This window comes from Cydia splendana, chromosome 21 (genome assembly GCF_910591565.1).
Source record: "Cydia splendana chromosome 21, ilCydSple1.2, whole genome shotgun sequence".
NCBI lineage: Eukaryota > Metazoa > Arthropoda > Insecta > Lepidoptera > Tortricidae > Cydia > Cydia splendana.
Window position 1 is genome coordinate 2,864,021 of NC_085980.1, and position 16,816 is coordinate 2,880,836.

At 38.3% G+C, this 16,816-nt stretch overlaps 1 protein-coding gene across 1 annotated transcript in view; it reads left to right on the forward strand.

Moving 5' to 3' along the window:
* LOC134801109 (uncharacterized) overlaps nucleotides 1-16,816 on the forward strand; it is a 57,972-nt gene that overhangs the window by 28,271 nt on the left and 12,885 nt on the right. The window contains exons 14-16 of the mRNA XM_063773637.1: nucleotides 8,444-8,573; nucleotides 9,360-9,569; nucleotides 10,412-10,526. Coding sequence (XP_063629707.1) covers nucleotides 8,444-8,573; nucleotides 9,360-9,569; nucleotides 10,412-10,526 — 455 coding nt within the window. The remainder of the gene's footprint in view (nucleotides 1-8,443; nucleotides 8,574-9,359; nucleotides 9,570-10,411; nucleotides 10,527-16,816) is intronic.

A 16,816-nucleotide genomic window follows, 5' to 3' on the forward strand; every position in this document is an offset into this window, starting at 1 on the left:
TATAAAATTATTTGTGACAAATTCGAATAAGATGACTTCGCTTATAGTGACAAACCGCTTAATATGACCTATAAATCCTATTTTCATGAAATTATGTCCGGTTATACTGACACATTTGCCGGTTTTCGTGGCCGCCCCCACGTCTTTCCCTGCGAGGAGGGGTGCGTGCGTGGCGTTTAAGTTATTTTAGTTTTGATTCTCGGTGACAAGTTAATAATTGATACAATAGGCTAATAAAACTCATCTGTCAAAAAGGAATTTGAAATTAATTTGGAATAATTAACATAAATAAGAAGTTAATCAACTATGCTTTATATGACATCCGCTTAGTATGACGTTTTGTCACTTCCCTTCGATGTCATTATAAGCGGATTCTACTGTAATAGGAGTGATTCTCAAGAAAGTAGCATCGACAGGTTAAAGTTAATGAAAATTTCTTTTTTTGTATTTTTTTTACTTTTAATAATGAAAAATATGTTTTACCACTTCAAGTACCCCAAATTTTCAAAAGGGAACGGAAAATGAAGAAGTTATTTTCAAGACATACAATAACCTATACATTGAACACAGGTTAAAGTTAAGCAGGTTACAGTAAAAAATACATTCATTTTTATTTTTTCCCTTGAACGGATAATAATACGAATGTCTCACTTTAAGCATAGATGAATAAACCTTCATACAATATTAAAATGATATTATTACATTAGGCCCCATACCAAATTCGTAAAATAATCGAGACAAGTTAAAGTTAACATTCCGTTACAAAACCCCAGATTTCTGCCTTTAACCACTTGTCTCTACGAAACTACGACACTTGGGTCATAATGGTACCCTACGGTGGTTAGCTTGATACTTACCTAATATTTTGCCATAAGTAGTTATGATCTAAATATTTTTTTCTGTGTATGAGTCAGATGCAATACCGCGCATGTACAGGTTGGTACAGGTTAACAGAGAAAATATCCTTGGACAAACTTCGTGCGTGAATATTGTTGTAAAAATATATATATATAAGGCCTGTGCAAAGTACATTTTAAAAGGTATTGTTTATGTTATTATATAGCATTACTATTACACATACACATTAGGGTGGAGCGTCGTTGTATGGAAAAAAATAAAAATTTGATTATCAATGTGGAACTGGTACCAAAAGTTGCAGTTTGTCATGTAGATTATAGTGATTATATCAAGTTTCAAAATCAACACTACTTTTAGCCCTCTACTCAGCCGCTAAAGAAATTAATAAAGGTAAATTTTCATAAATTATTAAAATATACTATTTCACTAATATGTGTACATTTTATTGAAATTATATAATACTTAATAAGCGTATAATAAGTTATTACCAAAATATTAGTGCATTTTTCAATATTTATGAAATAATATAATTTCAAAATTTCATATTAAATAGCAATTTCATGCAAAACCAGGAAAATGCTACAGTGTAAAAAAAATATATAAGTTATTTTTTTTTTGACATTCTTGTGTCAAAGGAACGATGTTATTGATTACGAAAAGTATCATTTTACTGCAAAAAAAGGGTTACTTATATGTTTAAATTAGCGTCAAATTTTGCCCTTCGGCGTCGCTTACGCCCTTTTTGGGTCATGTTCACACGTATGTTAGGCATATATAATCGCTCCTTGAGAAACATAACGTCATTATCCAAAAAATGGGGTTTTTGAGTTAGTAACGCCATCTAGCTCATATAATCGTAACGCACGCAATACGAAGACACCTATCGCCCTAGCTCTATTAGAACCACCAGAGGGCGCTAATGTCGTTATGGCGAATAGAGGGAATAGGCGCCTGCCTCATGGGAACAATGTCATTAAAGGGAAGTAAGTTGTAATTTTTTGGTTAGTGACGGTTATCTATGATATTCAATGGTAAGTACGTCAATTTTCATAAGAAATAGTGTATCTATACGTACTAGGGTAAACCCTCCAGTGAATGAACACCCCCCAGTGAATGAACAAAATCACGTTTTTTGTCTAAAATAAGAAATATAGCAATTTCTACCACTTGTCGTATTTTTTTTCTTATTAACAACTCTATTTCCTATGCAATTTCAACCCCTGCTAAATTTATTTTCGACCAGTTTGAACGTGACTGGCGTTTGAAGTTTACGTATTTCTGGTTTTGAAGTTTTGTATGCAAAAATTATATCCCAGATAAGAACAGTGTACCTTTGGAGCAACATATGAAGTGCTTATTTAATGTTTACCTGTACAAAGTTTGGTTATTTGGTTAGATTAAGAGTTAAACCTTCTACAAATGTACACTTTGTCGACGTATTATGTGATTAAGTCTTCATTTTTTATAGTTCCAATACTGGCTTATCAAATGTTCTGAAACCAGTAAATGAACGGTGTGTTCATTTACTGGTGTCTCCTAGATATAATTTTTTTTCTAAATTTATGTGTAAACGAATTGGTATTGAGCTTGTTTTTTGTGATCCTGCATAGAAAATGATTCTGATTCTTTCAGCCAATATTGGAACAAACAAAATTTCTATAGTCCATTTACTGGATTTTTCATGCCTATGTATGAACAATACAACATTTGGGGTGTTCATTTATAAGATTTCTACTAATTCTATGTTTGAACAATGTAACCACGAACAATGCAATGACAAGTTTATTATTTTAAGCATTATTTGCTAATCCTAACTTTTTTCATCAGAAAATGCTGATTGTGTCTTGTTTTAAAGATTGATTCTCTTTTTCTTAATAATATGTAATAGGTTCTGGTGAATAACCATCATTTTATTACATTCTAATCTATTTGTAATCAATATGGAGGGGATAAAAATATATGAACGCTTTCGCTATACCTACTAAAATAGAGCTGGAAACGTTTATAGTGTTAAAAATGTTTTTTTAAAGCTGATTAAAAATATCTAAATGATGTTCATTCACTGGATTTTGCGGTGTTCATTCACTAGTTTTTATGTTCATTCATTAGGTTTTTGGATACTTTTTGATAAATTCTGCTATAACTCAAAAACTATGAAAGTAGTAAAAAATCGCAGAAATTACTTTCTTATTTATTAAATGAGGATTCATTAAATTGCAGATAATTATTGAAATTATTAATGAATGCTGAGAAATGATTTTTCAAACTTGGATAATTCCTTAAGTGTTCATTCACTGGAGGTCTTACCCTATGTCACTTTGAACTTATAATATGGTATCAAAATCAAAACTCAATTTAAAGCAATATTGTACTTTTCCCTTTAAGAACACTTGTATATTTGCATTTTTTTACTGTACTTTTGCATTTTTGTACTTTTGTACTATTGTACTTTTGCATTTTTTAACGTTTTGAGATAAGTAAAGTGACATTATATCTATAATGACGGTTTTGCTTAAAACTCGAAGCCATAATGCTGACTAAAAATAAAAACGTACTGTTCTTTTACTTTAAGTGACATTGTGATTTTAAGAAGCTGACAGGAGTTTTAGCAGGTCAATCGTCATTATCTGTGTAGTGTCAATTTCCTAGCTTAGTTTACCCTAGCGACACTTGGCGTACTTAAATGAAATAAAGCCACTACAACGGGTACAGAACGCTTATAACGGTGTGGTTAATGAATGTCACTCGTTGTTTAATGTCACTGTGTTGTATTTGTTCAATAAGGTTCATAATGGACTTGTATTATGGATACCTACTAGATGACTATTTATAATTAGATAGATATAGCCACATTAGGAGCCCTATTGAACTAACTGTGGAAATAGGTTGGTATGTGTAACATTCCCGTTACAGTAGAAAATGTCTCAATGCAATTCAATACAACAAAGTTTAAAGCTATTTTAATAAAGTTAATACTACTCTTTTAGTAGGTAGTAAAGTTAATACTGATGATGACGAAGAATTCGTACCTTGTTCGTACCCCCATCAGAAGAGCTAGTTCTATATATACATTCAATAATGTAATGTGTCGCTTGTGAGTTTTTTATTGTTTTTCCGGGTTGGTTTAATTTTGCTACTGGCTGTTTCTAAACTATGTATTTATAATGTTGTTATTTTGAATTTGAATTTCTGAATGTGTATTTGTGGTGTCTTCTTGCAAGGTGTCAAAATTACTTCGTAATTCAAAGTTAAACTGATCGTGGATACAAATAAGAGTGTGCCTCTGTTTAGGTGTTTTACCTATTTATGAATTAATTTTGCTTACGGTGGATTTAAGTCTTAAACTTTATTTCTACTCTCACGGGTCTGTGATCGGAACTAAATTTAAACCGATTGATTGTACGTAATACCTACCTAAATAAATCCCTAATTAAACTTTTGTCTGACGAAAATATATAAGTAGTCAATTTCGTGTGTCATATTCCGCCAGGACTTCACGTCCAGATCCAGCGACTTTGAGGTTTTTTGAGAAAGAAGGAATTAGTTACGCTCAAGTTTTGACCAAAGGCAAATGGAATAGGCCGAGAACTACGGTCGTTTCTGCTGCCAAGGCCATATGTGGTCCAACTATGTCGGCTTTATTCAATCTGTGCTGGATCTGACTTTAGCATTGAAATCACCAAGAACAATGGTCCATGTTTCCTGCTTTTCGTCGTTAGATTTATTTAGGGGGTAATAATTAGTGTCCGACCGAAACATGTTTTTTTGCCGAAACCGAAACCGAAACCGAATGTTCGGCTTTGGCTCTAGTTTCGGCCGAAACCGAAACCGAAACCGAAACTTTTGTAGACTTGTTAAAATCGTTGAAAAAATCTCATAAAACCGCTTTTACACACATATTATGGGGCTGTCAACACCCAATGTCCTTTAAATTGATGTTACTTAAGCAGTTTTTTAAGAAAATTACTAGAGTTAGACCAAGATAATTCTGCAACGATTTTGATAAGACATGCAGTGCAAGTGTTACTTTAAACGTCAAAACTTCTATGAAATGATGACGTATAAATAACATTTGCACTAGTAGCACTGCGTATGCTACCAAAATCATTGCAGAATCTTCTTGGTCTAACTCTATTCATTCACCAGTCAAGCTAACATGTAGATACAGGGTCAACCATAAAACCAACCAAAAACGCGAGCGCAGCGAGCGCGAAATTTTTTGTTAACAATATCGCAAGGCCGGGTACCGATCTACACCTGGGCCTAAAAGTCCGAAGTGGCCCAGTGAGGCGAACTTTCATGCGAAGTCAAAGCCGTGCTTCAGGCTTCAGGATAAGTAGTTAAGCACAGACTCCAACCAATGTCCATTGTATTAAAAAGCGAGACCGCAGGCCGAGCATGGCGCAGCGAGGCCAAAGGCTAAGCTGAAGTAGAGGACATGTGGAACACAAACCAATGGTAAATTGAGGTAAAAAGTGAGACTAAGGTCGAGCATTCGTATGAAAAACTGTACTGGGGACACTTTTAAGGTTTTTTCTTCGTTTTAATCAATAGTCAGCTGTTCAGCTTCGCAAAATATTAACTATTGAGAAAATCAACTTTGCGGCCCTAGTTGAGCGTAGCCTTTAGCCTCGCTTAAAATTTGCCATTAGAGGTAGATAGAAAAATGACTGAATAAGAGCGAAAAAGACATCGTTCGACTCGGGCCGAGCTGATACTCGGCCAACGGCTACGTGCGACAGTGCTATCTCATTCACTCCGATACAATTAGACAGTGTGCGCGTTATAAGTATTGACAGCCTCTTAAGACTGCGTCGACCGTCCAGTGGCGCTCTCATTAGCCGAATTGTGTTTTATAATAAACCAATTACTTTCTGTACCTATACAAACTATACATGAATCAGTATATGTAGATATGTATTAATATTGTTGTCCTACTTATTTCCCAACTTTTGGTCTTTGTCCGAAGTACCATTTCGTCAGTTTCGGCCCGGCCGAAAGGTTCGGCCGTTTTTTGGCCGAAACCGAAACTACAGCCGAAACATGATTTTTTGGCCGAAACTGGCCGAAACCGAAACCGAAACCGAACCTTCGGTCGGACACTAGTAATAATCTCGTAATATTCTTCAATCTTATCATCGCAATGTGATGATGTCGATGCCTAGGTTTTGATTGGGCTTAATGTACCTGGTCTATATGACTTTGGCTTTGGGATATACTTAACGTCAACACAGCCACCTTGTCGGAGTAATTTGATAATCCGACAATGTTGTCCTTCCACTTCTTTGTGACGACAAAGCCTACTCCATATTGTCCGCAGGCTGTTCCAAAATGGTAAACGATTCACGCCTTCTCGTCATAGGCGTACCCACGGTGGGGCAAGGTGGGGCAGTTGCCCCACCCTGGTCTCTGACCATAAGCTAAGAATTTCCGTTTCAACCGCACCCTGCTACAACGTACCCAGCCTCCCCTACTTCTGCCCCACCCCTTAAAAAATGCTGCGTACGCCCATTCTTCTCGTCGAACTTCTGACAACCCCATTAATTTCTTTTACGCCGTGTTTCAGATCAGTGAGACGCTCTTCGTTAATCAAAGGGCGGCCTTTATAGGTGTTGGAGTTCTTTTTTCTTGCATGGGCCATTAAAATCTTTTTGTGGGTATCTTCCGCCCGGGGATTCTTAGCACCACTTTTACAGGGCACTTAGCGCCGTACCGAGGAGTCGTAGATGTCAAATGAGATTGGACCATAAGCCCACCATGCTGGTCCAGTGCGGGTTGTTGGATCGCCAGAGGCTCGTTTGTTATTCAACAGGGTGACCACGAGCAGGAGAGGCTGGTTTGGGATCCGTAACATGGCATTTGGGCCCCTTACACAGGGCCGTCTTAAACTATGCTGGGACCCCTGGGCACATAAGAATTTGGGGCCCTTTTGGAAAGTAAAGAAAGCTAATTAAGTAAACTAACATTTTTCTGCTATGATCTTCTATTTATTATGGGTAATTAAATATACTGTTACTGTCTGTCCTTCGGGGCCCCCTGAGGATGGGGGCCCTGGGCACGGGCCCCGTGTGCCCTTATGGTAAAGACGGTACTGCAGCCTTACATCCCATCCCTCAATTATTATCCTCCCCTTTGTTTATTTACTTTGGTAATTTTAGATCGTAAAAATTTGGCCAAACAAAACAAGCTAAGAATATTCTAGTTTTAAAGAAAAAATAGTCTAATTTGCTAATTTTTGAGACTGAAAGTCGCTTACTTTAATAAATATTAATTGACATCAATGTAAAATGGTGCTATTTGCGCTTTTTCATTGAAATAAAGGTTAAGTTATTTCAAATAACTGGATATAGTGTCACTTTTCCAGAAATTGAATCAATATTGCGAAGACGTCAAGTGACATTAAACAAAAATAAACGGAAAAGTGACATTACAATTTTCTTTTAATTCAATTATCTTAGAAATTAAACAAAACAAACACAATTTACTCTAATGGCTAACAAGCTTAGTTAAAAATCTAACAAAACATAGCAAAAAAAACTTACTTCTATCACTAGTACGGCATTTTTAGACGTTTGAAGATTTCGAAATTTTCAAATCTCTGTACCCAAAAAACACGTTTTTCGCTTAATGACACTGTGTTTCTCAAGGAGCGAATTATACTTATATTAATATTCTTTTTATTATCTTATCATGTTTAAAATAGTTTTCACGATTCTGTTATGGGTTGTAAACTCCAGTTTGTGCACAATATCCGGGTTAAAGGGCATTTTCCATAAAACCACTATTTACGTGGTTTTCCCGTGTCATAAAAATATACGTTATAAACAAAAATAAGTATAGAAATCGAGTATATCTGTAAGAAAAAGATGTTATTTAATGAATAATACTTGTCATAAAAAAAAAGCATAAATTAAATTTATTAAAAATATACATATATTGCTATATATAATATAATCGAATAGTAGAGGGCTAAAAGTATATAAGTACCAATATTTTTTTTATTTTTTTTCCCTTAAATAATAAAAAATTAGACATCCTTTTAGAGGGGTTCCATTGCAATATTCAAGAATTTTGGATTTCGCTCCACCCTAATACACATTACATTATTATTGTTTTATTTACATAAATTGGTGCTTATAAAATCTAAAGAACTAAAACTGGAAGAGCGATGCTTTTGGACAGTAGGTTACAGTAAAAAGTGCTACTCTTTATTTTTTTATAAGTATTAAATTTAAATAAATATAATGACTTGGCCTCGATAAACATTGTTTTAGTTTATCTAGATACATTTTTGTTTCATATGAAAAAGAGCAAATAAACATACATTCAATTCAAAAACTCGATGACAGGTTAAGATGCCACTATTTTGAGAATCACTCATAGTTACTGATTTTTAAAAAGCGTTTTTCAATTAAAAGACATGTCAAGATCGCTTACCTTCTTTCTAATGCTAACAGAACGAACATAGAACTGCATCTGCCCTAGCTTCACCAGGGTCTTAAATGTGTTAAACGCGAGACCCTTTGAAAATATTGCCGATGCCCACAAATGCCATTACTTAACTTTCAATGGTTTCTTTTGACAGATCTGCCCCATAGACAAATGCCAGCGAATGCAAGTGGATTCCTTTATGCGTTCATTACCAGCTTACATGCGTTCGAGTCCTTACATGCTTTTTGAGCAAACCTTCGCTGAGTATGAGACATGTTCTCCTGGTGAGTGGTCAATTGGTCATTCTTTATTCGTCAACTAGTAGTTCGACATCTGCATGTTAGAGATAGAGTAAGAGAGAGAAGGAAAAAGAGAACCGATAGACGAGAAGTGTCGGCATGATTTATGAAAACACCTTCGCTGTGTATGAGACACGTTCTTCTAGCGAGTACTTATCATCATCATTAAGCCTAGTCTAGGTATACTACCACAAATAGTACAAATTCACCAAGCTATACTTTTTTCTAACAAGTACTGTCTTATTATATCAGAATTAAATTTATTTGGATCAAATATTAACAGAGAAATAGACAAAAACATAATTGTAGCTGCGGTTCTGCAGTTTATATCAACTAAAACTGCGTCGAACTCAGTTTTTGTGTACATTTATTTCAATAATGTTCACCAAGAATTTATAAAAGGAAATACAACGATCTGAACTTAACCTCTAAATGTTGTTTTGAACAAACACATGTTTCAAATAGGAAAAAAACATGATGCGACATGCAGGTTCTGCCAGGAGTCAGAGGAGACTGCTTTGCACATTCTCTGTTCCTGCGGACCACTAATGTCAAAAAGAAGTACCTACCTAGGGCGACACATACTGAAACCCTATGAGGTACAAAGCATTACGGCCCAAAGAATCTGGAATTTCCTGGATTCAACGAGCATTAGTAGTGAACTTTAAAGGGCCGTCACAATAGATCACAGCTTGGTCGAACTCGAAGTGGCACTCAAAGACCCACAGCACCCCAATAATAATAAATATACCTAAATGTTCTCATCCACAGAACAACTGCAAATACTAAAGCACCGCTTAGAACAAAAGCAGAAAAGACACGCGCCTGAAGAAGAAGACAGAGCGTCTGAACCAGATTTCGAAAAAGCGGTCAATGGCGTTGGCGTGCAGACTTCTGACGAGCTGATCACGGGGCTCCCGCTTTGCAGTTGCATGGGCCCTTATCCGTCTGCTGCGTCTAGTACTGCTAGGGTTTTTAGAGGTTAGTTTAGAAGCAAATCTTTCTGTGTCTAGCCACATCCCATTTTTGGGGTCCTCTTTCCTCGTCAATCTTCGCAATACTCTTCGGTTTTGGGTCCTCGTGTCATTGTTGACGGACATACAAGTGATCACTGAACTGCCGCCTTGCACTTGCAAGGACCCTTATCCCTCTCTTGCTTCTAGCACGACGGGGATCTTTAGAGTTTCGTTTAGAAGCAAATACAGCTATAAAACTGACACCCACTTAATTGGGAAACGTTCGATGGAAACTAAGTTTTGGAGTGGTAACCGAAAATGCCATGAGGGTAATAGGCTGGCCAGAATATGGTTAGACGATTTGGTGGAAGTTATGGTACCATGCTGGATGCTTAGATCTAGAAGCGCAGGACCCTCTTGATGTGTCTCCGCAGGCTTCCTAAAATGACCTCGGTGTATCAAGGATTTGAGCCTGTGTAGCTTCACCTTTACAATTCGGTATGACGTGGACAGCTGTTTCATTGGCTGACAGGCATTCTCCGTGCAAAGAAGAGCCCCTTGTCTTCTTGAAACTTATGTGCAGTACAATTCTGTCAAAAATGTTAATCTTCTTCTTCCTCGCGTTATCCCGGCATTTTGCCACGGCTCATGGGATCTTAGTCTGGTTTCCTCACGATGTTTACCTTCATCGAAAAGCGACTGGCAAATATCAAATAACATTGCGTAGATACATTTGTAAGTTCCGAAAAACTCATTGGTACGAGCCGGCGGAGTTTGAACCCTCGACCTCCGGATTGAAAGTCGCACGCTCTTACCGCTAGGCCACCAGCGCTACTCATTAATGTTAATAATTTACAATTATTCCAGTGGAAGACCTCATCCCGATGAAAGAGGCCCTGGACGAGATCACGAAGGAATGCTTCTACAACCAGAATATCATGTTCGACCGGTTCAAAGTAGTGGGGCAAGAGAGCAAGCATTCGTAAGTATACAGATGTAGTGCATAATTGTTTTCCATCGTATTTTCACGGAAACGTTCGTATTCGTCATGCTACTTCAGTCAACGTCAGTACTTTTTGTACCAAGACTAACTGAATGAACAAGACACGTTCGTACGTTTTCGTGAAAATACGATGGGATTATGCACTAGGTACATCCTGACATTTGTAGATATCTAGCGTCGAATGATGGTCCCTATGATAGTTCGACTTTGGTTCAACGTAACTAACGCGAAAGGTAGTTTTTTCTCGCCTGGAAGAGACCGCTCGTTAGCGATAAGGTCGTCTTTGACTTTGATTTCGTTGAACGATGTTTTCTATAAGATTTGAAAAAAATCCTTAATTCCTCTCTTGCTGGTAAAATAATATGTCATTGTTACTATCTCACTATTGTTAAATATGTGTGTGGTCAAAAATCGTGGGTTCATATCGCGGTTATTTATATGGTAGAAGAGCCGGCCGCAAAATTTCTAACCGACTTGATACCACGATGAAATGCACAATGGTTTCCCAGAAAAGTTATGCTAAGTCCGAATTCGATAGTCTGCCACGGCGGAACTTGCCGAAAGTACGAAAAAGAAGGCCACTTCCGGTGCGAAAAAAGGGGCTGATTTAACCCATCTGATACCGAGATAGTAGTTATGGCAGCAGTTAGAAATTTACATGTAGACACAGAAAAGCGAAGTCTGCCACTATTTTTTTTGCCGGAAGTGCTTGGCAGACGCTCTCAAAGGTGACCATCGGGACCCCTAAATTAACCCATCTGATACCACCATGAAACCAATGCCAGTCGGTAGGTATGAACTCTCATGTCAGGAATATATAAGTCTGCCAAGGCTTTTCCTGCCGAAACACCATGGCAGACGAGATTATGTAAGCAAGGTCGCCATCGGTTACCCTACACTAACCCATCTGATACCACCATGAAACCAATTCCATTCGGTAGGTATGAACCCCCATTTTAGGAATATATAAGTCTGCCAAGGTTTTTCCTGCCGAAACACCTTGGCAGACGAGATTATAAGCAAGATGACCATCGGTTACCGTACACTAACCCATCTGATACCGCCATGAAACCAATTCCAGTCGGTAGGTATGAACCCTCATTTCATGAATATATAAGTCTGCCAAGGCTTTTCCTGCCGAAACACCTTGGCAGACGAGATTATGTTAGCAAGGTGTACATCAGTTACCCTACATTAACCCATCTGATACCTCCATGAAACCAATTCCAGTCGGTAGGTATGAATCCTCATTTCGGAAATTTTTAAGTCTGCCAAGGCCTTTCCTGCCAAAACTACTTGACAGACGAGATTATGTAAGCAACATCCGCATCCGTGGGACCGGTATACGTGATTACTGTAGGCTTATTTATTACTTTATGCTTTTACATATTTGTATATTATTATGTTATTAATGAAATATATTTATAATTTATTAAACCTATACCTAATACATTGGGAATTCATTACCTGCTTACGGCAGTAGTAGGGAGTAGTGGGTGAGTTCTGGCTCACTTAGCCAGGCCAACAGTCCCTCCCCCTTTTTTCCCTTGTTGAGGCCCTGCAACCTTACCTTGAACCCAACCTAATGTCATTGTAGCTCGAATCTAACCTAATCTATTTTTATTGCTTTTAGAAAATATTCTAATAACAATTATCTACTTTTGCAAAGTTAAATGTTGAATTCTTTATTTCGCAAAATGGAATTTTAATGTGACTATAATGTATGTGCAATCTACTTAGAAACTGGGTTTAGAAATATAAAAACACACATTTTATATAGGATAATAGGATATATGAGATATAGTAACATCATTACTTATTCTGTGTACAGTGGAGAAAACATGCAAGTTGACATTTTTCGTTTTAAAATAAAGATAAACTAAACAGTATTTGCCACAAACCGATGTAAAAAAAACTTTGCAGTTGTTGATTACAATACCATATCTTAAGGCCCCAGTACACAATGGGCCATCGCCGGCCATTCCAAGGGACGCATTTATGCGTTAGAGGGAGCAAATGATATTGCTATCTCATTCTACCGCATGGCTGCGTCCCTTGGAGTGGCCGGCAATGGCCCATTGTGTACTGGGGCCTTTACAATTTCTCTCCATGAACATTTTATGATACCCAACCAACCTTCCGGTTTTCGTCCGAATGAATTAAAATATTCACCAACACCATTGACATCAATATAAATGGCTATCCGATGTCAGCCAGGTTTAAAATCCGGATCTAAATTGATAATAAGCAATTTAAACAGGTGAACAGGTAGCTGAACAAACATTGGCATTTTGTTGGCTGCAAATACATTCGATTCCACGCCTATATTCATTTTACTCATATAGTATTACACAGAACTCATTTGCTGTCAAGAATTACCGACAATTGTCGTGTTTCTTGTGACAATTGTCATTAGCTTCGCAAAATAAGTACTTAGTATTTGGCGATATAATGGAGTTTTTATTTTATTAACATGTTGGTGGCAAACAAGCACACCGCCCGTCTGATGGTAAGCGGTTACCGTAGCCTATGGAGGCCTGTAACGTCAGTACCAACTGTGATGTCGACAAGTGTCGCACCTGACACCGTAGTGAAATAGAGGCCAGGCCCCAATTTCACATCGGTGACAGGTGCGTCGAATTGTAAAATCACTATCGCTGACGTCACAGGCATCCATGGGCTACGATTACCACTTACCATCGGGCGGGCCGTATTCCTGTTTGCCACCATCATTGTATTATTTAAAAAAAACTTCATTATATCGGAAAAAAACAGATATTTCTCCTGTGAAGTTTCTGACAATTGTCAAAGATCTAGAAGAATTGTAGGTAATTCTTGACAGGTAATGAGTTATGTCGGAATTTCGTGACAATTGCAGTGTTTCTGTGACAATTGTCATAAACTTAGCAAGAGAAATATCTGTTTTTTTTCCGATATCATAAAGTTTTTTTTTAATAATACAATGATGGTGGCAAACAGGAATACGGCCCGCCCGATGGTAAGCGGTAACCGTAGTTCATGGATGCCTGTGACGTCAGCAACAGTGATTTTACAATTCGTCGCACCTGTCACGTTGGTGAAACAGGGGCCAGGAGTTAAGTCAAAAGCTAGTAAACAGTAATCTCCTCCATAGTCCTCTCTAACTTTCAGGCAGTTTTATTAACTTCTTATGGTATCAATGTGGAGTATAAATATAGTAGAAGAGCCGGCCGCAAATTTTCTAACCGACTTGATACCACGATGAAATGCACAATGGTTTCCCATAAAAGTGATGCTAAGACCGAATTCGATAGTCTGCCACGGCGGAACTTGCCGAAAGTACGAAAAAGAAGGCCACTTCCGGTGCGAAAAAAGGGGGCTGATTTAACCCATCTGATACCGAAATAATAGTAATGGCAGCAGTTAGAAATTTACATGTAGACACAGAAAAGCGAAGTCTGCCAGTATTTTTTTTGCCGGAAGTGCTTGGCAGACGCTCTCAAAGGTGGCCACCAGGACCCCTAATTTAACCCATCTGATACCACCATGAAACCAATTCCAGTCGGTAGATATGAACCCTCATGTCAGGAATATATAAGTCTGCCAAGGCTTTTCCTGCCGAAACACCTTGGCAGACGAGATTATGTGAGCAAGGTAACCATCGGTTACCCTACACTAACCCATCTGATACCACCATGAAACCAATTCCAGTCGGTAGGTATGAACCCCCATTTTAGGAATACATAAGTCTGCCATGGTTTTTCCTGCCGAAACACCTTGGCAGACGAGATTATAAGCAAGATGACCATCGGTTACCGTACACTAACCCATCTGATACCGCGATGAAACCAATTCCAGTCGGTAGGTATGAACCCTCATTTCAGGAATATATAAGTCTGCCAGGGCTTTTCCTGCCGAAACACCTTGGCAGACGAGATTATGTTAGCAAGGTGCACATCAGTTACCCTACATCAACCTATCTGATACCACCATGAAACCAATTCCTGTCGGTAGGTATGAACCCCCATTTCAGGAATATATAAGTCTGCCAAGGCTTTTCCTGCCGAAACACCTTGGCAGACGAGATTATAAGCAAGATGACCATCGGTTACCGTATACTAACCCATCTGATACCACCATGAAACCAATTCCAGTCGGTAGGTATGAACCCTCATTTCAGGAATATATTAGTCTGCCAAGGCCTTTCCTGCCGAAACACCTTGGCAGACGAGATTATGTTAGCAAGATGTACATCAGTTACATGAAACCAATTCCAGACAGTAGGTATGAACCCGCATTTCAGGAATATATAAGTATGCCAAGGCCTTGGCAGACTTGCCTTGGCAGACTTGACTTGGCAGACTGGTCTTGTCAAACAAGGTATCAGATGGGTAAGACCGAGCCTTGGCAGACTTATATATTCCTGAAATGCGGGTTCATACCTACTGACTGGAATTGGTTTCATGTAACTGATGTACATCTTGCTAATATAATCTCGTCTGCCAAGGTGTTTCGGCAGGAAAGGCCTTGGCAGACTTATATATTCCTGAAATGAGGGTTCATACCTACCGACTGGAATTGGTTTCATGGTGGTATCAGATGGGTTAATGTACGGTAACCGATAGTCATCTTGCTTATAATCTCGTCTGCCAAGGTGTTTCGGCAGGAAAAGCCTTGGCAGACTTATATATTCCTGAAATGGGGGTTCATACCTACCGACAGGAATTGGTTTCATGGTGGTATCAGATGGGTTGATATAGGGTAACTGATGTACACCTTGCTAACATAATCTCGTCTGCCAAGGTGTTTCGGCAGGAAAAGCCCTGGCAGACTTATATATTCCTGAAATGAGGGTTCATACCTACCGACTGGAATTGGTTTCATCGCGGTATCAGATGGGTTAGTGTACGGTAACCGATGGTCATCTTGCTTATAATCTCGTCTGCCAAGGTGTTTCGGCAGGAAAAACCTTGGCAGACTTATATATTCCTAAAATGGGGGTTCATACCTACCGACTGGAATTGGTTTCATGGTGGTATCAGATGGGTTAGTGTAGGGTAACCGATGGTTACCTTGCTCACATAATCTCGTCTGCCAAGGTGTTTCGGCAGGAAAAGCCTTGGCAGACTTATATATTCCTGACATGAGGGTTCATACCTACCGACTGGAATTGGTTTCATGGTGGTATCAGATGGGTTAAATTAGGGGTCCTGGTGGCCACCTTTGAGAGCGTCTGCCAAGCACTTCCGGCAAAAAAAATACTGGCAGACTTCGCTTTTCTGTGTCTACATGTAAATTTCTAACTGCTGCCATTACTATTATTTCGGTATCAGATGGGTTAAATCAGCCCCCTTTTTTCGCACCGGAAGTGGCCTTCTTTTTCGTACTTTCGGCAAGTTCCGCCGTGGCAGACTATCGAATTCGGTCTTAGCATCACTTTTATGGGAAACCATTGTGCATTTCATCGTGGTATCAAGTCGGTTAGAAAATTTGCGGCCGGCTCTTCTACTAATAGTCTACTATACATATATCCCAAAAACTTTAACGTTTACGTTTTTAAATACAGGGTGACCTTAGCCATTGGACAAACCCTGAAATCCCACATAGGGTTACTTCTCAGAAATGCTCTAACGGTAATTTCTTTTTAATTAGAACAAAAGATAAAACATTAAATTATCAAACAAAAGTTAATTCCAATAATCGACAACAAAAAGAAACATACTGTATTAATCATTGGCAGTGCTTTTGACAATTTGTTTGAAAATGTGCGGCAATGATGACATTTGTCAAAAGTCAGAATCTTATTAATGTCATAAATAAAAAAGATAATCAAAACGGTCGAAGAAAGTTTTAATTAATTTAATTTAATGTAATAATTTAATAATTAATAATTAATCTTATTTAAAGCTGCAACACGACTGATTAATTGACATGATTGTTCTCCCAGAAGGAGGTTCGTGGGGTGTTAGACTTTGGTACGGTCGTATAGAGGGCGGTCTCGTGACTTGAGAAAATTCCGACTTTTGGCCTACCGCTTCCGGTCAGAAAAATGTTCGACGGCCCGGCCAAACGGTGGGAGGTAGGTGGAGGGTGCTCGACCAAATGTCATAGAGGACCCTGGCAGTTTTTGACGCCGCCATTTTTTTTCAAAATGGCTGACTTTTTTTTTTTATTTTTTCAAGTTTGTCCTAGCGCGCTGAAATTTTGGTCACGGAATCTCGGGGTCCTCTAGATTCGTATGGGAAAAAATTTTTTCGAAAAAATCCAAGATGGCGGAAAAAATGGCCCCT